Below are 26,050 nucleotides of genomic sequence, written 5' to 3'. Positions count from 1 at the left end.
GAGTAGCTAAAAAATACATTTGTTTATATTTAAGTGTTGTATGAGCTGTGAGATGCGATCTGCAAGACGCAACTGATGATCCACACAGAGTGAGAAATGTAAATTGGAGATAAACAGAAGAAATACTCAAGATCAGTAAGGATTATTTAGCCCCTCCAGGACGTCAGCTCACGAGGTCTATTAGTCTAAATGCTTATTTTCTGTGTGTTAAGCGTTAGATATAAAGTATGAGAATTTGTTCTGATATGGTATTTTTGTTGTCATTTCTCATGGGTTGTCAACAGGTCCGACGGCATAGGCGGGCACTGGGGGTCAGCCGTGCCCCTCCTGGACTGGAAGCTGTTTGTTATTTTTACCTTAGAATGGCCAACTCTCTGTTATTCCTATATCAATTTGATACAGTAGGGGCTTTCGCACTTCCCACATCTGTGTGCTCCGTCACCGTTTTCAGCAGTTAAAACTGTTTAATCAGTTGTTAACACATAGTAATCTGTTTTTCCGAGCCGCCTTTAAACGCAACATGAGCGCTAGGACGCTCGTGCTGGGTTTACACCTGTGCAGAGCAGCGCAGGTGTGTGCTAGAATCATGCAGCAAACCAGCAAAACGCAAATAACTTGGCACAGTTAACTCACAGAGTGAGTTGAGTAATGCGGTTGGATGCAGGTAATGTTAGCGAAAAGACGTCTGGCTAATAACAATACAGCACCTTAAGCTTGTTAACAAGTAGCCTGCAGACTACTGATGCTGTCTACGTTCAGCTACGTAGATTCATTTTGCCCCCCCTGTTAAACTCGTCTGGAGCCGGGGCTGGTTGTCAACACCAGAATAAACCATGTTTTATAATTTAATATCGTGCGTAAATCCTTGAGGATGCTACCGGACTGACTGTTTCAGAGTGTAGGGTTGAGACATGGGTCTGCGGGGGCACGACAGGGTTCACACACACCCAAAAATAAACTGGAGATACTCACAAAAGCTACCTTGCTTAGCACACTAGTGTTGGAGATTTCTCTGGTGAGCAAGAGGTTCTGACTTTCACTGCGGAACTACCTCAGGTCAAGTTTGAGGGTTCACGTAAAATACTTGATATCAGCTCAGGTGGAACCAAACATTCAGCTTCTCTGATCACAGTGAGTCAACTGGGGATTCATAGAGAGGCTTGTACTTTGTTGAACCGCCTCTGAAGTTCCTACAGGGTCTGAACTGTAAAAGATTTAAAAACATTTTCTTTGAAGTAAAAAATCTCCCAACCTCCTCTTGGAGATCTCAAAAGACAAATGTTAATACTGGGTAGACAGTCAAAAGCAGAAGTTGATTTAAAACCTATTACAGTTTAACTTTAACCAAACATGTGAACTGTGGTGGAATTTAAACGTCAAATAACGTAACAGTGCTGAAAACATTTGACCAATCAATAAGCTACAGGTTCTGGGAAATATCCCATCAGGGCTTTTCCCTATGATTTCCTTATGCAGTGGAAAAGGAAGGGACTTTTTTGTTCTTTAAAAAGGGCAGAAACAGTTTCTTCACAAAAACAAACAAAAAAAATTATTTGACATACAAACATTTATTGCATCTTTTATAAGAAACGTTTCCATTGCAAGGGCCATTTTAAGGTTGGAACAAAAATAAAGATAAAAATGCCCACTATACACACTGACCTTTGCCACAGTCTTCTTTCCTCCCCACACAGGAGATACAAGCATTAAGTTAAGGTACAGAAAATATACAAGATTACACAACGACCTTTCATTCTGCTTACTTAAATGTTACTCCAAGGCTTTACAGAGACAAGATTATAAAACGTATTTACTATTACAGACCAAAATTCATGCGAAAGAATGAAGTACTAAAGTCATTTGTATCTGATCATTTCCCATTCAACATAATTATATAAAATATCAGGAAGAGGAATAGTGTATTGAATCATATAATCTGGAATACTACCAGAAAAACACATCAACAAAAAGCTGAGACATAAAGTCCTCCTAATATAATTTTTTCACAATATAGTTTGCTTCTTTATATTGAATTTGATCTGTAATTTCAACTATTTATGTGTGAAAGGTTCTGAGCCCTAAAAGGTCATGAGTCATAACCTATATGTTGAAGCTTGCATATGATAGATGTTACATGTAAAGTGCGTTGTGGACACACACAAAAAAAATATATATATACAGGGTTTTTTTTAAACATGCTTTTATAAGCTACTTTTCAAATCAATTACATAAAAATATTTGCATTTTCAATAAAAAGAATCCACCTTAAAGCCTTAAGAGTGGAATGAAAGAGGTGGAAAAGAGTAATCTGGGATCAAACCAACCCCACCGCCCGCCCCGAGTTTAATCCGAAATATGAATTTCTTCTTCAGTTTTCTTGAAATAAATTCTATTCCAATTATAACTTAAAGTTTATAGTGTGGCACTCCTGAAAATCATCTGCAATCACAGACTAACAAGCTGATTTTTTATTACTTTAGTCAGTTTCCAGAAGGTCCATTGTTCCTTTGCCTCCGTAGAGGCAACAAGCTTAAAAGTGAAAAACACCTCTGTTAAAAATGTGCTAACGTAATGTTCTTTCAGAGAATCTAAAAACAGATTCAGGAGTATATGTATGTGACAAACTTACTGGTCACATACTACTCTTTTTTTTTTCTCTTTTAGATCTAATGAAACTCGAATGCTTTTGGAAAAAAAAAATTCCTCATACTAAAAGAGAAATCACAAAAAGCAAAGACTTTCCTTCCTTTACCTTCAGGTTCCACCTTGTGTCTGTTACCTTCTGATGAAGCATTAAACATGGTGCTGGGATAGAAACCTGAAACTAGCAATGAGGAACTGCCAGCTTTCAGTCCTTTGGTACCGTCCATATTTTTTTGGCAAGTCTCATTGTGCTGGTATTCGGTTTGCCACTTCCTGCTGCTTCAGCAGCTCCTAGGATCCCAGCATGCTCTCCGGTTGCCATTATAAACCAAACGCTGCCTCCTCGGGAGCTCAGTTCGCCATGCCCTGAGCAACCTCAGGTATAAGGGAGGAGAAGAAAGTTTTGAAGAAGACCCAGGCTGTCCACATGACAGACACCCTGTGAGGAGGAACTAAAACTGCCGTCATCGGCTCCTCGGATTCCTCAGCTGCGTGGTCCACAATCTGTCCATCAGCTGGTTCTTCGGCCTGAAGAGTCAAAGGACAGAAAAGCTTCTCAGTGAAAAGTAGTTCACAATAAACCGCCATCTGCGGGTCATTTGTTCACCTATGACCAGGTCAAAACAATTCTGGTATAATATTAGCAAAGATCATGTTTAAACAATTTGAAGATACTGGAAACTTAAGCAAATAAAATCTGAAATTCTTACAAGATTGTGCTCAGGATTCCTGTCCTCATTCTGCTGGTTGTGTTGGACCTCAGGGGGCTGGAGGTTGGGTGCTTGAACCGGTGCTGGCCTTCTGAAGGGAAACCAGCCCATAGTGTGTCTGCATATGCAAAGAGATAAGAAATTAGTTTCTGTAAATGCAAAAATGTTCAATTTTGTCAGTATTAGACCACATCTGTGGGCAGTAAAAATCAAAGTCAGTACAATTAACAAGGATGTGCACTGCAAAGCCAAAACTCTGACCTAAAACACATGAATCCATAAAGCAGAAAATATATTTCAAAAAATCTATTAAAATTTGCTTCAGAACTGCATTACATTTGTAAAAAGAAAAAAAAGCAGGATTCTGATTGAAGATTTATTACATTACATTAGCATATTTCACTTTTTCTGTGTGTGTACAAAAAGAAAATACTTTCTCCTGAGGAGTTTGAAAAAAAAAAAAGGAGATACGAGTTTTTAGAACAGCTTTAGGTGCCTCAGATCCTGACAGGTGGGCTGTGTTCACACAGTCAGCAGCTACTTATGTGCACCAGAAATGCCACAGTGCTCCCCCTGCTGGTCAGTCACCACTAATATCTCAGATATGGAAAAAAAACCCAAACAAACCCAAACAAACAAACAAAAAAAACTTAAAGCTTCATTCTATTTTTTTTCTACTGTATAGAGAAGGTGTTTGGCACATGGACTTCAAATTTAATCTGTTATTTGCTAAAATTGATTTTTGTTTGTCCAACTGAAGTATGTTCTGAATCATACATTTACAACCACTAATGTATAATCAAAGGAAACCAAACTATGACCGATTATTTGGGAAAAGGAACACTTGTTTTTCACTTTTCTTAATGCTGCTTATCAGCCAAGAAGATTTATTCTCAAATTGATTCAAAATATAAAAACAAAGAGTAGCAGAGAAGCTTACAGATACATGACGAGCAGCGTGCTCATCACCAGCAGAAAGCGGCTCAGGTTGGAGTTGAAGTAAACGATCATGAGCAGGACGCTGAGTCTTGCCGCAGAGTACAACCAGTCCAGCCAGTCGCGCTCCACGTCCTCCTCGTCCTCCATTACAGGCCCGCCCTGTGCGTTCATTCGCATGTTCTGATTGGCCTCCCCCGGGTTGATGAAAGCGGCGTCCTGCACCGGGTTCTGATTCACTGGCAAGTTATCAATGGGGTTCTGATTGGCCAGAGGGGCTGGGACAGGAACTTGGTGGGCAGGTACAGGTGGGTATTGGCCAATGGTTGCCACCGGCGTCGGGGGAACAGAGCCTGCCGCTGCCATGGCTGCGTGGCTATTGGTGGGAAATTAGATTTAGAGATCAGAAATGACAAAAGTCAAGGAAAAATGGAGAGAATCAATAATCAACAGATACTCACTACTGCATGTAATATTGTCTCGCGTAAACATGTTGGAGCCACAGGAGCTGCTGGGGGCTGTACAGAGATAAGGCAGGAAAGGCTGGCTGGGTCAGCTGGGATGCTGCAGCGCTGCGGGAAAAATAGAAATCTTATAAGAAACGTGATCTTTTGTCCAGGAAAAACACCAGCAGCGATAAAATATGGAATGCTTGGCTTAAAAACCACATGCATATTTATTTGTTGGCCAGGTGGAAGTTAATACTAATGCTCACAATCTGAAAACTGCACTTATAAAAGAGCTATTCATTCTGAAAGTGTTAGGTGCTCTCATGGAAACTCCCAAGTGATTTCTTCTCAATGTCTTTAAGTTTCACTTCAGTCTGTGACAAGAGGTTACTCTGAAGAGAGTAGCAAACAGAAATGATTGTATGTTTTGGGGTAATTACTGGCTGCATCTTGTGATTTTCCTCTCTTTAATCCGACATTCTTAGGTTTTTATAAACAATCTTCAGCAGCTTTATGCCGTTTCCCCTCCCACTTTGCGCCTTATTTAAAACACTCTTAAATTAAGAAAGTCGTCTGTTTATAGCTTACGGTGTTGACGCCGGCCATGTTGGAGCTCCAGGCGTCTGCGTGTGGCTCTGAGTAGAAGTCGTTGAAGAAGTCTGTCTCCTCTGCCTGAGCTCTGGTGTGCTGGGAGTCTGAACAGGTGGGCTCAAACTGGACGGATGTGGTTGTTCTGCCTCTTTGGTCTGCAGAACAAAACACAAAGTGTGAGAAATGTGAGATTTGGTGTACAACAGGGTTCTGCAACTTTTACAATCCAAAGAGACATTTTGCTTTCAGTCTAGCTATATATATATATATATATATATATATATATATATATATATATATATATATATAATCACTCTACAACAGGAAATTTGACCTAAATTTAAATTAATTTTGACTTTTAGGTTTTGAAAAATTAATAATGAAAAAAAAAGAGAATAGATTTAGTATCCTTTATAGGATGTTGACATTTGTGGAAAATGCTGTAAAAATATATTTATGAAAAAAAGCACATAATTTCCAACCTAATAACTAAAAAGACAGAACTAAAAATATTACTGGTACTTTAGTGTCATTCTATTGTGCAAATTCAATGCAATTATTCTATAGAAAACCTCTAAATGTTAGATCTAAATAAAAAAAACAAAAAACTGTTCATCATTTTGAGTAAAAGGTATGAAGAGTGGAAGGTCAAAAGACCTGCTAGCTGCAGTACCCTGGTTTAATTAAGTAACAGGATGCACAAACACCTGCAGGTTCTGAATATTAACCAAAGTAAAGAAGACAGTGAAACCGAAGCGAGCCATCTTTAGGAGTAAGATCTTTAAGGATGACAGCTCAAGTGGAACTGTTCCACCTCACAGCATGTCAGTAGAAAAGGAGGAGTTGAATGAGCACACCTTCTATAAAGACGGTTGTTTTTTTATGTTTGTCATTTTGAAAACAACTTGTTCATTAAAATATGACTAAACATATCTCAGTCCAATAGACTACATAATTTCTAAAACCAAGTTGTAAAAGCCTAGAATATCACTAAAAGAAGATGCAAAACATTAAGGTACCATTTGTCTGAACAGTATTTTCAGCTCCACATACGGAAGCTAAATATGCTAAATAAAATGCGCCATGCAAAATAAACTGCTGACAAGACGACACACTCGAACCACTTAGGAAAACAAAACCAGACACATTCAGAATTAAAAATCAATCTCTGCTTTAAATGTGCGTTTGGCCGCTCTTACGTAACGGTAACTACAACTGTACTCAAAAACATTGGATGCAAATGTACTAAAACAAAATTTTTTTTTTGAAAAACAACTCTTGATTACTGTTTTTTCTCAAGGTTTCTTGAGAAAAAATGCAATGGCTTAAAATCATAATGGCTTAAAATCGTAATGATTTTAAGCCATTACGATTAAAATTGTAATGGCTTAAGATTTTAAGGCCATTACGATATAAATTTCAGAATTGCATGAATAGGAGAAACTCTGTTTAGCTGTTGAAGGTGACTCCATGGTTTATTAAAGTGTCCAAAAGGACACTTTAATACAATTTACAGTAAGATACATAATCATTACTGATGACAGATTTTACCCTGCTATTACATAGCCTTGTTTTAAGCCAAGCTTGGTTAACCCTCCCGCGGTCTTGGCGTAATGCTCAGGAGGAGGGCGGCAGATATCACGCTCAGACAGCAGAGAAACAGGAGGGTGGTTGTCCCATTAGACTGTCAGTTCCCAAAACCACACACACACAATGTGCTCCTTCATGACAAAGGACCAGGCAATTTTAGTTTGACTTGAGAGACATATGAAACACTGTTTGAAGCTTTAAGACTTTTAGAGCCCCCTAAAACTCTGTCTTTGTTATTGAGCTCCCACCCTACAAATATCTATCTGCATACCTCCCTCTAGATTAGAGTCTCTGCAGATTCTAATCTAGAACTGCAGAGACTACAGTTCTAGATCAGTAATTTAAAGACTTTTTAAACTAATGTTTACCTTAGTTGCTGCTTGGGGTGGATTCCTCATGGGGCACACCAGGTGCAAACTGGGAATGGAGTCCAGCTGCAAAATCAAAGATAAAAAAGTGACTTTTCCTCCATGTAAACCCTCACAGAGTCGTCACTTTGGGAAAAAAATGACAGCAAGCTGGTATAAACACAAAATGCTGCTTGTCCTTCTGTGACATTGGCTACAACACAGCTGGTGTTTCTTTTCTATTTATGTAAGATCATAGTTATTTCACAGTGGAAAGGTCTGGGTCACCTTAAACCTTCGACAACCAGAACAATTTCGCAGTCCCATAAAATCCAACATTAAAAATAAAAAACAATGTTAGACACAAAATCACAATAACCTAGTTTAGCACTCAGTGCATTCTAACGCCTGATTTAAACTCTGTTCTTCTTCTGCCTCAGCTTTGAAAAAACAAGTCTTTGCTAAAATATAGATACAAGAGATAATATAATTCTTCAGGAAACAAAAACAGAAGCCAAAGACCTTTGGACTTTTGCTCTCTCACAATATTTGCTAATCAAATGACATTACACGATAGATCCCTAGAATAATCCCCTGTTGTGTTTCTTGTTATTAGAGGTATTTGCTTGCAGCTCCAGGCTCAGCTCTACTGTTCCTACTTAACACAGAGCTGGTGTTTCTTTTCTCAAAGCAAGACATGCACCGTTGAAGTTCATACTGGTTGGTGTAATTATTCTAAATATAAGGACACTAACAAAAGTCAATCTTGGATGGCTTGGAGTATGCTGGAATAATCTGGTTCGCAACACAGCCCAGTGTTAAACATTCATGACATGCTTAAAAAAATGTGTTCACAAAATAGTGCCATGGCAACTGAAGAAAACACTTGAAAAAATTGTGTTTTTAAGAAAAGTGTCCAGAAATTATGTACCCTGCATTACCCAGAATAATTTTAATAAGCTGATTTAAAGTTTAATTGTAAATTTGAATTATTTCTAAGTTCTAATAAATTTAAACAAATTGTAATGAACAATAAACACAAAGAAAACATACCTGTCTGAAAAGATCTTTGATGTGTAAATGATCAGGCAGAAGCTTGCCAGCAAAGATCAGTCTCTGGTCACTTACGGCCTAAAATACAAAAAAAAAAACACTTAAATTTCAGGCTTTAAATCATTTGGAAGAAAGAAAATATCACATTAAACCAGTTTTCTACTAAGGATCATTTGCTACAGTCATGTAAAGAAAACTTAAACTGCTATGTTTCAAACTGCAAAAGAGCAAATAAACATGTTGTCATTAAATAATTGGCTTTTGTAGAAGTTTTTGACAGTAATGTTATTGGGGCCTGCCATGCAAAGCAATGGCAGGAACCTATTACTATTGTCGGAGAGAAGCGTCTCTTTAATCTTTATTTTTCTTCCGTAACCGTTAATGCGGCTCGTACCGCTGGGTGCACACCTACAAATGAGGTATCAAAACGTGCAGAAAATTCACGCCATTGGAGCTATTACTTCTGGTGGGATTTGGGCTTAACGTGGCGACATAATTCGCAAAAAACTACGAAAAAAACCCCATTATAACTCAATGGGAAAAATCCTAGAAATACCCTATTTTTGAGGATTTGCTGTGTCGTCACAAATTCACCTAGAAATGCCATTCAAATTTCATTTTGTAGATACGTCTGTGATCTCTTCGAAAGTGAAGACGGCTCGTCGATACCAGTTACGGTTTGTCCACAATTTGCCTCTAAGCGACCCAAACTTTCTCATTTTTGCTCAAATTACAGTGACAGCCGATCTCGGTTCAGATCTGGGCACAACATTTCTTTCTCTCATCGCTGTAAATGTTCTGAGTGAGGTACAGATATGAATCTCGGGACTATCGCAGAAGACACATTGAACTGTCATACGCTTAAAACGCTTTTCCAATATGTATTACGGTTCCCGAACAAGAAGGATTTGTTTCCAATGCTTTTTTTCAGTAAAGTGTGTTTGCTCAAACACACTTGTGTGTTTGAGAGCTCAGAGCTCACAGCTCACACCTGCTGAGACCATTATTTACCATAGCAACGGAACTCAAGAGGCTATTGGCTGCTGGTTAGGACTACGAATACGCATCACTGTAGTTCTATCTACCCTCAGTTGAAACAGATCAGGACTGAGAACTGGCCTTTAGAACTACCTGCTGCTATCGGCTGTATATAACTGATTTAACTCAGTAACTGTTACACATGGGATTAGTTTTAAACTTTAAAATGAAGCATACTGAAAATTTCAAAATAAAAGCCTTGAATATTTTTACATCATGTAATTGCTCTTTTTGGCTTTATTTGACTTTTTCATCCAAAGCACTGTTACACATGGTATTAGTTTGGCCCTTTGAAATGAAGCTTAACAAAAATTTCAAAATAAAAGCCTTGAATATTTTTACATCAGGAAATTGCTCTTTTGAGCTTTATATAACTGATTTAACCCAGCAATTGTTACACATGTGATTAGTGTGGCAATTTAAGATTAAGCTTGATGAAAATTTCAAAATAAAAGCCTTGAATATTTTTACATCAGGTAATTGCTGTTTTTGGCTTTATGTGACTTTTTCATCCAAAGCACTGTTACACGTGGTATTAGTTTGGCCCTCTGAAATGAAGCATACTGAACATTTCAAAATAAAAGCCTTGAATATTTTTACATCAACTACTTGCTTTTTCAGCATTATATAACTGATTTAACCCAATGACTATTACACATGGGATTAAAATAGACTGTTTTGCATGAGCAGCAGATAGATCCTCTATTGCACATGTGTCAAACTCAAGGCCCGCGGGCCACATGTGGCCGGCTACGTCATTTTATGTCGCCCTCTCCCCCCTACCACCGTTTTACAGCCCCATTGATTGACTTAAAATAGGTTTTGAGCACGAATTGACTACAACCTACATATCCCATAATGCCTTCCGATTCTTACCAACCAACATTACGGCTTCTCGCCACTAGAGTGCAGCAGAGTCACCTCAAGCTGATGATTAATTTTCCCAGCGAATAAAACTGAAAGATCGACAAGCTAACAAGCTAAAGAGCGAAGTCCCGTGATGTTTCAATCGAGGACTTTTACCGTCTACTGCCCCCTGATTTGATGCCACAGCTTCGACTCCATGCAGCTCCTGTGTTTTGTCCACGTTTGGAAGCACCTATCTGTGCGAACAGATGTTTTCAATAATGACTTTAAACAAGACCAAGCACAGATCGCGCATTACTGACGAAAACCTACACGCCGTTTTGCGGATTGCCACAGAATAGAACTAAAACCAGACATCGACGAACTGACCAGGGGAAAACGGTGCCTGACATCCGGCCAGAAAACATTGGTAAGCACGAACAAACTACATTTAAATAGAATGAATGTAAAACCAAAACGCAGTATACTGGAATATGTATATAGTTTATTGATTTTGCTTGTGTTTTGTTTATTTACAGAACACAACGCAATGAGGATGTGTGTGAGTTGGTGACAGGGTGAAGAGGGATCAGCGTTGTGTTCAAGGACAGGCAACGTCACCTCATTGTTTTGTTCTTATGTGAAATGCATGTTCGTTGCGTAATAAATAACGAAAAACTTTTGTGAATGAAGTTGAGAGTTAATATCAAAACTTGTTTTTTATTATTTGTCTGCTTATCTTCAAAGCAGACAAAGAATAATTTTCCCAGCGAATAAAACTGAAACATCGACAAGCTAACGAGCTAAAGAGCGTAGTTTAGCAAGGCCCGCGGGCCACATGTGGCCGGCTACGTCATTTTATGTCGCCCTCTCCCCCCTACCACCGTTTTACAGCCCCATTGATTGACTTAAAATAGGTTTTGAGCACGAATTGACTACAACCTACATATCCCATAATGCCTTCCGATTCTTACCAACCAACATTACGGCTTCTCGCCACTAGAGTGCAGCAGAGTCACCTCAAGCTGATCATTAATTTTCCCAGCGAATAAAACTGAAACATCGACAAGCTAACAAGCTAAAGAGCGAAGTCCCGTGATGTTTCAATCGAGGACTTTTACCGTCTACTGCCCCCTGATTTGATGCCACAGCTTCGACTCCATGCAGCTCGTGTTTTGTCCACGTTTGGAAGCACCTATCTGTGCGAACAGATGTTTTCAATAATGACTTTAAACAAGACCAAGCACAGATCGCGCATTACTGACGAAAACCTACACGCCGTTTTGCGGATTGCCACAGAATAGAACTAAAACCAGACATCGACGAACTGACCAGGGGAAAACGGTGCCAGACATCCGGCCAGAAAACATTGGTAAGCACGAACAAACTACATTTAAATAGAATGGATGTAAAACCAAAACGCAGTATACTGGAATATGCATATAGTTTATTGATTTTGCTTGTGTTTTGTTTATTTACAGAACACAACGCAATTTTTAAACTGAGCAGTGATTTTACATCCATGCAAACTCAAATGTAATATTTAAAACTTGAATACATAAAATCAGTTATTTAACAATATGAGGTGTTGTTTAAAAATAAAAAAGATAGCAATTTCTTTTTATTGCAGAGACATTAGATTCTTAAATTTATGGTATTCTTTAAATGTTGTAATTTTGGTTCATTGTAAACTTTACCTGTAAAAAGTTTGTAGAAATCTTTAACATAAGGTCAATATATATTTTTAAACTGTAATATGTTGTGTGTGTGTGCGTTATTGAAAATTTATATTTGTGACAATCATTAGGTAAATGCTAATGAACTGCCTTCCTGCAGTTTATGAGCATTGAACTGTTACTAAACAGTTCAATGCAAGGTTCATTAGCGTTAGCATTTTAGCTTCAATAAGCTATTAGCTATTTATTTTACTTTTTAGCAATGTTTAGTATACTGAATGGAGTAAATCAATTACAGAAAATATCCTAGTGATTTCCCACATACTGATGAAAGCAATGACGCTAACATTAGCGTTTCTGCTGATTTTAGCTGATATACTTACTTTATAATACTGAATGGTGCACGTCCGCCTCGCTTAACGTTCTTGCGATTCTCCGCGTGCCACTGATTACGTTGCGGCGTTCTTTAGCGTCGACGCCGATTTGTAGCGTGACGACGCCGGGCCCATGCCCGACGGGCGCGCCTTGGCAGGCCCCGGCTAAATTTCTTCCGAAATTTTCTAGTTTTTAAAATACTACACAGTTGAGGTTATTACAAGTGAATTATGCAAAACATTTTGAAAAGAAAATGTTGAAATACAGCATTTCTTAGTTTCTGCATTTTGCTTGCAAACACCTGCCTCACCTGTTCCCACAACATCTGACTATTGATAATGCAGACCTAATCAGGATTACCTCAGATATTGACAACTAAAACAGATTTGAGCTGATCTAAAAATGAAATTTCTTCTGCTTGCTGGGCGATTTTACTCTTAGATTTACATAAATTTGCTGCCGATGAGCGGCATGTTATTTAATATTAACAGAGTCGGCTAAAACCACATGGCTAACTTCCCAGAGTTGATCAATAATAATTAACTTTACTGCGAAACTACAGCTTCTCTTTAACTTTGATGTTTATTTCAGTTTAGTGTCTGAGGTCTCACCGACTAACTGCACCATCTAATCTCAGAAACAAATGCAACAATTTTTTTCAAGACTTTCCCATATTAAGGTAAAGAATATAGTTTTTACAATTTTATTCAACATAGGTGGAGTAGTGCTGGGGCCTTGATCCAATAAAATGCATGTTTGTTTATCTGAAGACCACCCTTTAAAAAAATAAAATAAAACAAATTCAACCAAGTGACCTGTCAGAGTACCTATATTTTGACTAAAACATCTACTTTGAATGACAAAAAAGTTAATTTTTTCGTTTTAAGGTTGAATACTCCTCATCCCTGTTGTAAAACTGTCTTTCTCCATGAATAAATTCAACATAGGCAGATTTTTTTAGTATTTTGGGTCAATAGACATTTGATATGATTACCAAAGGCAGAATATTCATGTAAGATAGTTTAACACTTTGTGGCCATCTTTAAGCATTTTGGGGTTGCAATATTTAACAATGGAGGGACATTAACTCAAGAATTTCAGCTTATAACAAACTTCATTTTCACAAACAAATATTAAATTGTCATTGTTTGAAATGTATTTTGTAGTTCTTTCAGATAAAATTGTTTATTCTGGGGTATTCTTTGCATCAGTAACTACTCCAATTGAACCTTGTTGACTACAGCGCCCTGAGATGACCTCTGTTGAATCTTTGCTTCACAAACTGTACTCTCGGTGCCTTTTTAGCTTGTGGAAAACATTGTAAAAAAAACAAAAAAAACAACCCCCCCTGAATTTATGGGTTACCAAGGCAGCATTATGAAGATTTCTATGGCCCCTTTGAAAACCTGTAACCAGCGGACATTTAGAACAAATACACCCAGGCAGGAAGATAATACGGAGGAAATGGCTGACAGCTGTTAGCTCGGAGCGGCTGTGTTATGACATTCCGCAACTTAGCCTCGAGCTAATATCTAGCCTCTTATTACTTACCGGTTTGCTTGGGTAAACCCTCGACAAATGAGCCTTAAGGTCCTTTACAGTCCACTTCATGTCGACGCCATCAATAATTTGGTCCTCCTGAGCCTGGTTAGGCGTTTTAACGAGAAGACTGGTCGTCTTTTGTTGAGAATCTTCTAAATCCATTTTCACTTTTGAGTCAGTTGATGCGGTTACGAGAACTGGGTGGAGGTATTCGCTACAACAACGCTACTCAGGAATAGTGACGCGCTTTTATAAAAATATGCTGGTAAGAAAGGCTGGAACAAAAGCAAACCTTCTCTTGAGCTGAGAAACTTTACGGCCGGAGCAGCGTCTAGAACTGTCTGTATGCGGTCCGTCGAACGGGACTTTACAGGAACAGTATTGTTTCCAAACACATTGTGGCTGCTCCTGATTGGCTAAACGCCACTTTCGCTCAGACGTGGAGGCTCGTCAAATGTTTGCACTGAGAGCATGCGCAGAAATCTACATGTACGCCTCTAGACAATTACTCAAAGATCGTCTATTTTACAATGGTGCCTGAAATAGCTCACTTTTACTCGAAGTTGACAACTCTTTAAACACATTATACATTTTTAACACAAAGAGGAATATCCATCTTATATGTTTAAATTCCTCAACAAAATATTTTCTGGAATTTTACAGCTATGTAAGACGCTATGTTCCACTTCAGTAGCATCCCTTACATTTGTTGTATCTGAAAAGTCAACAAAGTGTGTCCTCACTTTAAACACCTCTGTGATTGAAAAAGTAACTTTTCAGAACATTGCTCATCCAGTAATGTTGCATCAGTTAACTTATTCAGACCGGAAGGGGTATATGTCTTACCTGAGGGGCCGCGTTTCATTGGCTGATGTCCATTCTACGTGGTCACGTGCGTGGTCGTCTCACAAACACACTTAGCTTCCCGTTAGCTAAGTACAGCATAATGGCAGAACTGATACAACTTCTACACCTTGAAGCCTGTCTGCTACACAGTCTTACGTTAGCTAAACAGATCAATATGCAATGTGTACTGTATCTGACATACACTAAAGATTTTATTTTAGCAGAAAAGGCTTTGGACTAAACTGTTACTCGTGTTAGCCACGCTAGCACCAAGTACAGCTAGTCAATCAACCATCGCTGTGTTCAGGGAAGCGCTGATTAATAATCGAGAAATAAATATCAAGCCTGGAAACTTGATATCCTAACGGACTGAATGTTATGTTTTTAATAGTGATGTTACGTGATGTGCCGAGGCTTCGAGGCGTGTGTCGAGTAATGGAGGGGGCGTTTCCGTAAAGCGCGTATCGATATGGCAAGCCGTTTTAACATAAATTCGGTTTCGTCTGACTATCCGTAATTACGTTCCAGATATCTAAAATTGCATTTTGACTAGACCAAACTACATTCTGACTATCCAGAATGGTAATTTAAGATATCTCTATTTACATTCTGACTAGGAAGAATAATAATTCAAGATATCTTCAATTACATTTTGACTAGTCAAAATTCCTTTCAAGATATCTCAAATGACGTCACCGGATTCGTCATCGAAAGGGTCATACATCCGTAATTATAATTTAAGATATCTCGAACGTAATTATGACTAGTCAGAATTACAGTTTTAGATATCTGAATTAAGAGATTGCGTGTAAGCCCCTCTTTGGCTGTACTGAGCTGTCCAAACAATTGCATGAACATTCAATGGCGCTGGCAGTTTTGGACAAAATTGTAAGAAAATGCCACAATATAGAAAGAGCTCTTCAGTATGGGATATGCGGAGAGCGCGAAAATCGTGTACTTGAAGAATGCTTAAGAAATTTGCAAAGAATTTCTGATTTACTTTCTGCCGACACACACAATGCACTGAAAAACGGCTTAGGGGAGCTGAAAGTGCTACTATCGACCCATGTCCAAGCTGGAAGTGGGGAATATTCTGCAGCCCGGGCCAGTTCAGGTAATAACCAGATGTAGTTTTTATATTGTGGTAAAGCTATCTGCCTCTTCGGAAATGATAGTAAACCCAGCCAGCTCTTGATTTTGACATGCTAGACGACACAAGGCATTACAGTTCCCTCCTTTAGCTCCTCTGAAAATAAAAAGCGCAGCCCCGGTTCATGTCTGATTCACACTTTAAGTTGCTTTCCAGCGTCTATAAAAGTTTAAAGCTTTGTGTTCATGCATTTGCAACAGGAAATTATGTATATCAAAATAAATTTATACATTATGTGAAGTGCATAGTGTCACCCTTAGGAGACACAGGGACACCTGTAGAGGATAGACAGATATAGACAGACAGAGAAAAACAGATGTATAAAGTAAACATTATGCTGATGCATTTGAATATGATTCTATTTTAGGTGGTCGAGGTAGACCAGCAATTCATATTACAAAAGAGCAGATCAACTTTCTTTTGGCCCAAGGACACACGGTCAAGAGGATGGCAAACATCTTTGGATGCTCAACATCATTTCTTTATAAGAAGTCCAAAGCACTTGGGGTACCAATCAGGGGAAGGTTGGCTGCAGTGACTGATGAAGACCTTGAAACTAATATCAGACAACTTCAATCCCTGTATCCAAATTCTGGGACTGAGGTATGGAATCTAAATATATTACTTCTGAACAAGTAATATGTTCAACAGTGGTGGTGCAGAATACTAATTATTTAATGTTAAGTGTCACAAATAATGATAAAAAAAAAATCATTTATTTTATGACCAGATGTGAAATCTGAAACCTATATTTTGTAAAAGATTACTTTCAAAATGTAAAATTGTGTGATGGTTCGAAATAGTAAGACCACATGTCCTTCATTGAACCAGATGATGCGAGGCTTGTTGCATGCACGAGGACTAGTGGTTCCACGGCGTAAGGTCCGTGAGATGATGGCTCGAATCAACCCAATGGCAACTGCAAGGAGGTGGAGCAGTGCAGTGTCTCGACGTGTCTATCATGTGCCGTATCCCAACAGTTTATGGCATATTGATGGCAACATGCGTCTCATAAGGTATCTGAAAATATCAAGGATGTATTTCAGAGTAGATGTCTTAGAACTAAATTCACTATACACATTTGCATACATTATTCCTTATACATTTTTTGTATTTCCATTTAGGTGGGGCTTTGTGGTCCATGGTGGCATCGATGGATGTTCTCGCTTAATCACTTACTTGAACTGCAGCACAGACAATCGCGCCTCAACAGTGCTATTTCATTTTCTCAAGGCAACAGGCCTCTATGGCTTACCTTCTAGAGTGAGGTCAGACCATGGTGGAGAGAATGTGCAAGTGGCACTGGTGATGAACCTCCTTCAGGGCATTGAACGTCGGAGTCATCTAACTGGGGAATCCATCCATAATCAGAGAATTGAGCGTCTTTGGAGGGATGTGTTTTTACATGTTCTGGAACCATTTTATAGCACGTTTTATAATCTTGAAGATTCAGCCCTCTTGGATCCCAGCAATGATGTGCACAAACTTTCTCTTCACATAGTTTTTCTTCCTGAGATTCAAAGCCGACTAGAACAATTCAGAAAGGCATGGAACCACCATTCCTTGCGTACAGAAAATAATAAAACACCAACACAAATCTGGACTGAACGGATGTTGGCAAACATGGGTGCCAACAGCACAGCAACTAACAACGTGTTTGGGGAAAATTCCAACGCACCAGAGACTCTTGAAGAACTTCTGCAGCAGCATGGCCTCTGGCCACTACCAACCACTGATGCTGAAGAGGTTCCTAGTGTAGTTGTAGAACCAACCCAAACCAGGCTCAGTCAGCAGCAACTTCAGTCAGTTAATCTTGCAGTCAATCATATTTCAGATCTGAAGGAGAAATACCAGGCCTGTTGTGCAGAAATAGCAAATGCTTTATTGATTTAAGTACATGTCACTGTTTGCGGAGTGACAAACATCCAGAACATTTGATCAAATGCATTGTTCTAAAGATACAATTACTACAAATAAAACTCAGAACTGATATGAGTATGTAACCTTACAAATTTAATTATAAAATGTTAAGGTGTTTAAATACATGACAAATTAAATATACATTCTGGAGAGGGAAAGAACAATAAAAATTCTACTTTTGAAAATGTTCATGTAGAAATAACAAGTATATCCCAACCCCCTTTTCAAATGCATCTTTTGGAACCTATGAGCATCTTTAGAATTGGATTTTGTTTTTAATCCAAATGAGCCGTTTTCATTACATGAACTAGAACAATCATTACAAAAGATTAAACTACAATGCCCATTTACACAGAAAAAAACAAACAAAAAAAATCTTACCTAAGATTTTCCAGTGCAAAAATCACTTCAAATAAGATATAAGTAACTTTTCATCAAGATATGAGCTTGTTTTAAGTCATTTTTTCCTTAATATTGATGAAGAAGAACTTATTACATTGTCAGATTAGTTCATTTATGGCAAGGGAAAGATGTCCAGTTATAAGTGAAATTAATATGCCAATGTAACTATTTTTTCAACAATGCTAAATAATTAGACTTAAAACAAGCTCATATCTTGATGAAAAGTTACATGTATATTAGTTTTATCTCTAGTGTACTAAGAAATTTGCACTAGAAAGTAGTCCAAAACTACTTGATAAGACCTTTTGTTTTTGCAGTGTGGCTCAAACATCCACCTTTAAATTATGAAACCAAAAAGTGGTTAATAAGACATCTATTCTTTGCAAGAAAAAAAAAGAAGCAATTACATTACATTTCAATATTTTCCAAGTTTGGCCATTACATTACCCTTACTATAACTTGCTTTAAAACACTTAACTTTTCAAAACGTTCCAACTCTTTTTTAAAAGAACTGCTTATTACACTTAGCTGATTATGCAACACCAAAGGTAGGTGCCTGCAGCACCCCGTCTGTCATGTACTTTGTGAAAGACTCATAGTCTGGGTGTACAGGAAGGCGGAGTACTACAAGGCAAGTATTTGCTTCTGGGAAGACTCTGTTAGCCTCATGGAGGAATTCACTTTGTGGGCGATGGGGAAAGCCCAGTGGAGGTACCGTGGATGCTCCGGAAGCGAACTCCAGTATCATTTCAAGGGTAATGGAACTGCATTCTCCTTCTGAAAGACAAAATGTTGAAATTATTACTTTTGTTATAAGGTATCCAGTGTGTACGTACTCTTAAAGACATGGAAGAAAATGTGTTAAATATCTGTCCTTGTTCCTCCTCAATCTTGTTATATTGGTGGTGACAATGCATTTCTTGTTAGTAAATATAAATCAATAAACATTTTGAAGATGAAAAATGACTAAGCATGATCATTGTAAATAGTATGTAAAAGTATGCATTTATGCAACAAATTACCCAATATATATATATTCACTGGTAAATGACAGACAATTTCTATGGCAGCTTAACAAAAAGACTTTCCAGGAAATAGATTTTTCTAGTAATTTAACTGTTTTTGGTCCTGTCACTAGTCATTTAGAAAGTCTGCCTCTGTACTCAAACTATGATTACTTCTTTTTGGACAGTGGTGATATATCGGTCATAAAATGTAATTGATACAGATTGTGTTTACAGTATCACAATAATTGTACCTTCAATATCCACCAACCAGTCTCTCCAGTAGCATATGGTTTGATTTTCTATCCTCCTTTTATTGCTGCCTTGCACAGAAAAACACACTTGGAAAAGTGTGTACAGGTCCCGTGCCAAGAGTGGTTTCTCCTCACAGACAAACAATTCATGAAAGACTTCAGGGTTTTTCTGAATCTCGTCTAGCACATTAAGAGTCTTCAAACCTTCCATAAACCTTTAAGAAATGAGAATATGGTCTTACTTTTAGAATACAAGATTTCTAATAGAAAAAATTAGGATCTTGCTTACTGTTGCAATGAAGTGCACACTCGGCCATTTACAAAGAAGTCTGCAGCAGATTGCACAAGGGAGTCCCTCTCTTCCAGAGTAGTTACACGCCTTAATGCTCCAACAATGCTCAGGGTATCTGCTGCCTGCATAATGGCTTCGTTTGCCTCCACGATTGTGTTTGTATCCTGAATCTTAAAAGAAAAAAAAGATGTGAAACTGAATTTAAGCTTATGATCAATAAACAAAATTCTTAAAATTGCTACTAACTTTGATCAACTGCTGTCTGAATGAATGGTTAACAACTTCCTCAACCAGGGTAGGTTGAGACAATGTGCCACAAATCTGGTCATACAGCCTTTGAGAGAAGAAATGTGGTCCAATGCCTCCATGCACCAAACAGACTGATATCATTTTTCCAATACAGTTGTACATTTTTGACTCCAGCGCTAAAGAAAAAAAAAAATGTTAGTTGACAATTTTCCATCCTTAAGAATTGGGAAGAAAAAAATGGAAAGAATACTGACCACTAGTGTCCAAAGCTAGATGGCGGTCATTCTCATGCCCCTCAAACACATTAGATTGATGAATGGCCCTCATTAACAGTCTTAGATACTCCCGTGTGGGACCACCTTCATCAACTGCCCCTTCAGCGTTGTCCTCTTCATCCACAAAAATAACATCCAGTTTTGCTGCTGGATCAAAACGGCGTCTTCTGAAGGCATGCAGGCTACATTCTAAAATCCTGTCTCTGCACACATTTATTTGGTTGCTTGTAGGAGAGAAAGTCATATCAACCTTGCTGTATAGTTTTGCTAATATAGTCTGAAGATCTGTTCTGTAAAAAGAAAATACATTTTATTGTGTATTGTTGGAGTAAACAATGGTTTGCAACTGTCAAAATTAATTTCATAAGACACTGCCAGAATATGCAATTTTGACTCACTCATCCAAAGGCAACTCTGGTGGATGTTGTGGAGACTCAGGTGGCTCTTCTTGGTCTTCCAGGAGAATTACAGGTTGCTCAGTAAATGGAGAAGCTGATGCCTGGTCCTCAATGGTCATCACCTGTGGAGTCAGATTAGAGTTGTAGGAGAGGGGCAGCCTTGAGGTTGCAACCAAAGAAACTTCAGAAGACGGCAAAGTTGGTTGTACTTGAGTGGAGGGCTGGGACACAGTTGCCTGGGAGGAGAACGAAGTTGATGTTTCTGGGGAGTTGAGCATGGTCGACAGCACTTGAGGAGATGCTGGGGCCAGTGGTGACTGGGCTGACAAAGATGTCAGTGCTTGGTCAGAAAGCGATGTCTGTAGACTTTGGACCGAAGACAGTGACTGCTCCAGCACTACATTCGCCTGAACTGGACACCTTTCCTAAACAAAATAAAACAAAAACCTAATCATGTCAATTTTATTTATGAAGCACTTTCAAAACAGATATTAATTCCACCAAAGGTCTGTACAGTATTCATGCAGCACAGACAAAAATACATAAGAATAAAACACAAATTAAAACAGACAAGTAAATTACAATGTCAGGCCTTAGAAATAGCCAAAGAATAAAAATGAGTTTTAAGGAGCGATATGAAGTGTCTGGTGCAAGGAATATGTAAGAGCAATTTATTATTTGACCGAAGTGTTCTAGCACTGGAATGGTCGTGAAGAATGTCTTGAAGATAAGCTGGAGCTAGGCCATGTAAAGTTTTAAAAACCAATAAAAGACTTAAAATCAATCCGATAACAAACTGGTAACCAATGCAGAGAAGCCAATACTGGTGTTAAATGCTCTCGTTTCTGGGATCCAGTAAAAAGTCTAGTTGCAGCATTCTGAAACATTTTGGGGAAAAAAATAAAAAATACTGAGACGACACTGTATGGAATTTGGACTTAATTACTTTACCTGAATATCTAGAGTTGAAATCCAAAGCACGTACAGAGTTGCAGATGTTGTTATGCCATGATCCATAAGTGAGCCTGATGAGGTACTCTCAATTGGTTTGGATGATGTTGCTTGTTGAACACTGAATATTTCACTTGCCATTTCATCTTGTCCGACAAAGTCAAACAAGACCTTTAAAAAAGGGTAATGCAATTTCAGTTACTTGAAAATAAATAAGATACATTCTCTGAATGAACACATTACCTGAATTGGGTCCGACACATTGAAAGTTCTCTTTCTGATAAATCCATTCGGATATTTGAACTTCAACAGCAGTCCACTTGACGGTTCCTCATATGCCGCCAGTCGTTGCTGGCGTTCTTCAATTGACTAAAACATGAGCACTAAAGCCTTTAGGTAATCCATAAACCACTATCATCCTAAAAATGTAATAGTTCTTACTTTTATGCGTCTTTCCTCCCAGGCCTTGTAACACTGTCTTCTCCTTTCCTGGTAGAAAAAAAATTGTGAGTAGCAACAACAACAGCAACACCAAGTGATGATAACAAAAATGGTAAGTCACTTTTTCTTGGTCTGCTAACAAAGACTCTTCATACTCTTCGTCTTGCTGGGACCGCAGAGATCGCCAATCTAGCAGTGTCTATTGTGAATACAGCACAAAGATTGTTAAAGTCAACATCAGAAATAAGATATAAAACTAAAATGCATATACTGTTCTTGAAATTAATGACCTGCTCTTCCCCCAAATGTTGTGTGTTGGTACTCTCCACCTCTAGAGAGACATCCTGGTGCAGTTGAGGGTTCTGGAAACAAACTGCTGGACATTGCTGAGGTTGAGTAGGTTACCTAGACATGGCCAAGACATTTCAAATTATAGTGGAAGATATTACTCTGGATTTACCATACTACATAAAATTATTTTTGTGTACAAAACAATCATACCTGTGACACATCTGCTCGTGGTAGAATGTAGAGTCTGCTTTTGCCAACCTTTTCCTTCAGCTCCCTCACAGAATTCACTTGTAATTTTTTTACCTTTCGTCCTTTTCCAGCTCTTGCCAGTTCAAAGCCAACCAGATTTAGGCTGATGTGTGGGTAGCTTTGACACACAAAGTTGTTCAGTTCAGACAAGCTCCAATTCAGGTTAATTTTGGAGCTCTTGGTTTCGGTCCCCTCATGCACAGGGTTGCCTGAATAATCAACAGTGACAAAGCAATGTAAAACACAATAACAAAGAACAAGTCATTTAAGTTTAAACTCATCAGCCCGCTAGATGACTCTGGTGAAAGAGTAAAATTATCATGAAGTGGTGAATTAAAACCCAAATGGAGATGGTAAAAGCAAAAGTACCTCCTTCTGTCACATTATGCGGGTGTATGAAATGATGTATTTTTTGAAAAAATATGCCCACCTAATCCATGGTTCTTCAGTCTTTGTACATCCGAGGGAGAAGGGAGAACGTCAACATTAGGGCCAGAAAGCAAGAAAATATTTGTCTTCCATACAGGGCTCGGCAGCCTCCCAACAGAGCCTGCAATGAACACAACAGAATCACACCATTGATTCTGCTGTGTCAATGGTGTACAAATGGAGTGTGTATACCATGGAATACACACTCCATGGTATTCTATAACATGGAGTGTGCTAACTGGGGTTGCCACCTTTCATAAGTTTCAATAAGGAACGCCCACCACCGCTTCTCATGTAGATTATGAAAATTGTGAAATTAAAATGTGAAAGCCAATAATTTAATTTCTCATAATGAACAATGACTGCGATGGACTGGCTACCTGTCCAGGTGTACCCCGCCTCTCGCCCGCTGCTGGTGCGAGATGGGAACAAATCAAATACACAACAAATCGCTTCCCATATCGCTTCGGGACGTAAAATTTATTTGCCAAAATACTGGACTATTCTTTATTTTATAGACAATTCCATATTTTATAGGGCGGATGGCAACTCCAGTGCTAACTAAATAGGCTACTTAAATTTTCCCAATTAATATTTCTTTATTCCACTAGCACGAAGCTAACGTAGCCTGGAAAGCTACAGTTATACGAACCGACATCTGAACACCCACTTACCTTGACTTCTCTGTACTTGACGTCGAAAAAGTCTTCTTGTTGCAGAGAATAAATTATCTGTATTTCTTAGTTCGTGTCGAGCACGAGCTGCAGCGCTGAATATTGTGTTGAAAACACGAGCATTTGAGCTGGACTGACCTGACATTGTGGACCACGGACTAGCACAATAAAGTAGCCTAAGGCTAGAATGCCTGCCCGCCAAAATGCTACGTAAATCTGTGACGTTTTGACTAGACAGAATGCTAATTCAAGATATCAGTAATGTCATTTTGACTAGTCAGAATGTCAATTTAAGATATCTTAAATGGAAAAGCTGAATAATTCAAGATATCTCTAATTCATTTAGAGATATCTTAAAAGGAATTTTGACTAGTCAAAATTACAATTCAAGATATCTTTAATTTAGTTTTGTCTAGTCATTATGTGCTTTTAAGATATCTATAATTTACTTTTCACTAGTCAAAACTACATTTCTCCTATCCAAAAATACATTTAAGATATCTTGAATTATGTTGTCATTTAAGATATCTTTAATTAGAATTATGACTAGTCAAAACTAAAATCGAGATATCTTGAATTTACTTTATGACTAGTCATAATTTAATTGTAGATATCTGAAATGTGTATTTCAGATAGTCAATAATTCATTGTAGATATCTTGAATTGACGTCTCCATACAACTCAATGGTAAATCTGACGTCATTTCGACTAGTCAGAATGTAATTAGAGATATCTTAAATAGGTATTATGACTAGTCAGAATGTAATTAGAGATATCTTAAATCGCTAAAACGTCTAGTCATAAGACAGTTTAAGATATCTGGAATGTAAGGGCGGCAAAACCGAATTTATGTTAAAACGGCTTGCCATAGTATCGAGGCTTGCTTCATTTAGGGGAGGAGCCGAAAACGATGACGTCCGAAGCCTCGCTGCCTGGCTGTACCACGTGACTGCTTCGGGAAGTGGCTCAGATGTTGGCGCGGGGTTTGACAGCTTTAGAAACCCCACAGGCTCCATTCAAAATGTGGGTTGTTGTAGGCGAGTTGCGGTCAGTTGAGAGAGTGGATAGAGTTTTGATAGTTTGGATAGCAGAGTTTGGATAATGGTTATTTAGTTTGAGACAGTTAGTTTGGTGTTTGGAGAGTTTAGGAGAGAGATAGATAGATAGGAGATTTAGGAGCGCGAGGACCGGATAGGAGTAGGATGGAGCTGGCGAGAAAGAGGAGGATTTCCCCTATGTGGGAACATTTTGATTTGATAAGCCCTAACAAGGTAAGGTGAACTGAACATTTGCAGATGCATTAGGTTTGCTTATGAGGAACTGTATTTTTCACAGTTTCTTATTTTCTGTAAAGGTGAGGTGTTTATTGTGCTCCAAGGAGTTGGGGTACAATAATAACACCTCATCCATGTAGTGTCAAAAAAGAGAAATCGTGTGAAACCAAAAACTGTGGAGAAATTGTTGTTTCTTAATAAAAATGCATGAAATCATCCAAGTTACACAAGCATTAGCCTATTCACTACCCCCTCCCTAGTTCTACAAGCACTTTCACTGTCCTCTGCCTGAATAAGCCCATGCCATTTTTCTAGAGTCACAGAAAAACATTACACAACATGCCATATCACATGACACTACTATTTTGGGAATAATTACACACAGAGAATACATTCAAACAATATTTTATTATACACATATGTGTATACATAATTTATGTAGACAAATGATTTCGTCCTACACCTTTTGTGAAGTCATTCCCAAGAGCCATAATAGACAAAAATTCAATGCATCACACGTGTTAAGATACAGCTGGCTGTGATTATACACATGGCCAGTAGGTGGTTTCGTGTGCACATGAAGCCTCAAGAAATGAACCCTTTCTCGAACCAGTTGGCTCAAGTGGTTCAATGCCTCATGAGGCTTCATCTCACCATCACTAGTTTTTAACGTCTTTGCTCGTCTTGCGGGGCGCAGGCGGTTGCCACGGTAACAGGTGTGCTTAAACTACAAAGAGAGAGAGAGAGTACAAAGGTAAGAGTGGTTTTGAGTTGATCACCTGTTTGGGTTATTTTACCTTTGTTTACCTTTGCTGTGGCGCATTACAGCCGCTGTAGTTCCTAAACGTTGCAAATAAAACAAATATATTTCATAAAATTTTAACAAACAAATGGCTTCTATCGCGATAATTATGTGAAATTAAATTAATTATATCCCAGCTTCAGAAGGTTTGCCTTTACCTTTACAGAGCTCTTTGGTTCCTCCTATCAGTCTGTAGCTTCTCATATTGACGTCATCAAACCAAATGTCAGATCTACCATAACTGACTGACACCTGCTGGCCTCAGGTTTGCAACCAGCTTGTGACTGAGAAACCAGTAACCTCCTCCCAGATGATGACATGAACTTGTTAGTTCCTCTGTCCATTGTAGTAGC

At 38.4% G+C, this 26,050-nt stretch overlaps 3 protein-coding genes across 3 annotated transcripts; 1 reads left to right on the top strand and 2 right to left on the bottom strand.

Annotated features, from left to right (window-relative positions):
• Positions 1 to 1,549: 1,549 nt before the first annotated feature.
• herpud1 (homocysteine-inducible, endoplasmic reticulum stress-inducible, ubiquitin-like domain member 1) lies at positions 1,550 to 14,225 on the bottom strand. Its single transcript, XM_032586996.1, has 8 exons — positions 13,806 to 14,225; positions 8,320 to 8,397; positions 7,288 to 7,353; positions 5,327 to 5,484; positions 4,751 to 4,861; positions 4,294 to 4,665; positions 3,354 to 3,471; positions 1,550 to 3,171 (listed from the first exon to the last, which is right to left on the bottom strand). The coding sequence occupies exons 1-8, from the start codon at positions 13,956 to 13,958 to the stop codon at positions 2,995 to 2,997; spliced, it is 1,233 nt and encodes a 410-aa protein (XP_032442887.1). The 5' UTR covers positions 13,959 to 14,225; the 3' UTR covers positions 1,550 to 2,994.
• Positions 14,226 to 15,915: 1,690 nt separating this feature from the next.
• LOC116735251 (uncharacterized) lies at positions 15,916 to 18,510 on the top strand. Its single transcript, XM_032587008.1, has 3 exons — positions 15,916 to 16,395; positions 16,624 to 16,808; positions 16,917 to 18,510. The coding sequence occupies exons 1-3, from the start codon at positions 16,240 to 16,242 to the stop codon at positions 17,683 to 17,685; spliced, it is 1,110 nt and encodes a 369-aa protein (XP_032442899.1). The 5' UTR covers positions 15,916 to 16,239; the 3' UTR covers positions 17,686 to 18,510.
• Positions 18,511 to 19,331: 821 nt separating this feature from the next.
• Positions 19,332 to 21,905, bottom strand: LOC116735260 (G2/M phase-specific E3 ubiquitin-protein ligase-like). Its single transcript, XM_032587018.1, has 8 exons — positions 21,781 to 21,905; positions 21,538 to 21,708; positions 20,796 to 21,011; positions 20,587 to 20,708; positions 20,168 to 20,478; positions 19,911 to 20,089; positions 19,662 to 19,834; positions 19,332 to 19,587 (listed from the first exon to the last, which is right to left on the bottom strand). The coding sequence occupies exons 2-8, from the start codon at positions 21,676 to 21,678 to the stop codon at positions 19,350 to 19,352; spliced, it is 1,380 nt and encodes a 459-aa protein (XP_032442909.1). The 5' UTR covers positions 21,679 to 21,708; positions 21,781 to 21,905; the 3' UTR covers positions 19,332 to 19,349.
• Positions 21,906 to 26,050: the final 4,145 nt, after the last annotated feature.

Source organism: Xiphophorus hellerii, chromosome 2 (assembly GCF_003331165.1).
Source record: "Xiphophorus hellerii strain 12219 chromosome 2, Xiphophorus_hellerii-4.1, whole genome shotgun sequence".
NCBI lineage: Eukaryota > Metazoa > Chordata > Actinopteri > Cyprinodontiformes > Poeciliidae > Xiphophorus > Xiphophorus hellerii.
Note: the sequence above shows the minus strand (reverse complement) of the source record. Positions and strands in the feature narration are given on the sequence as shown.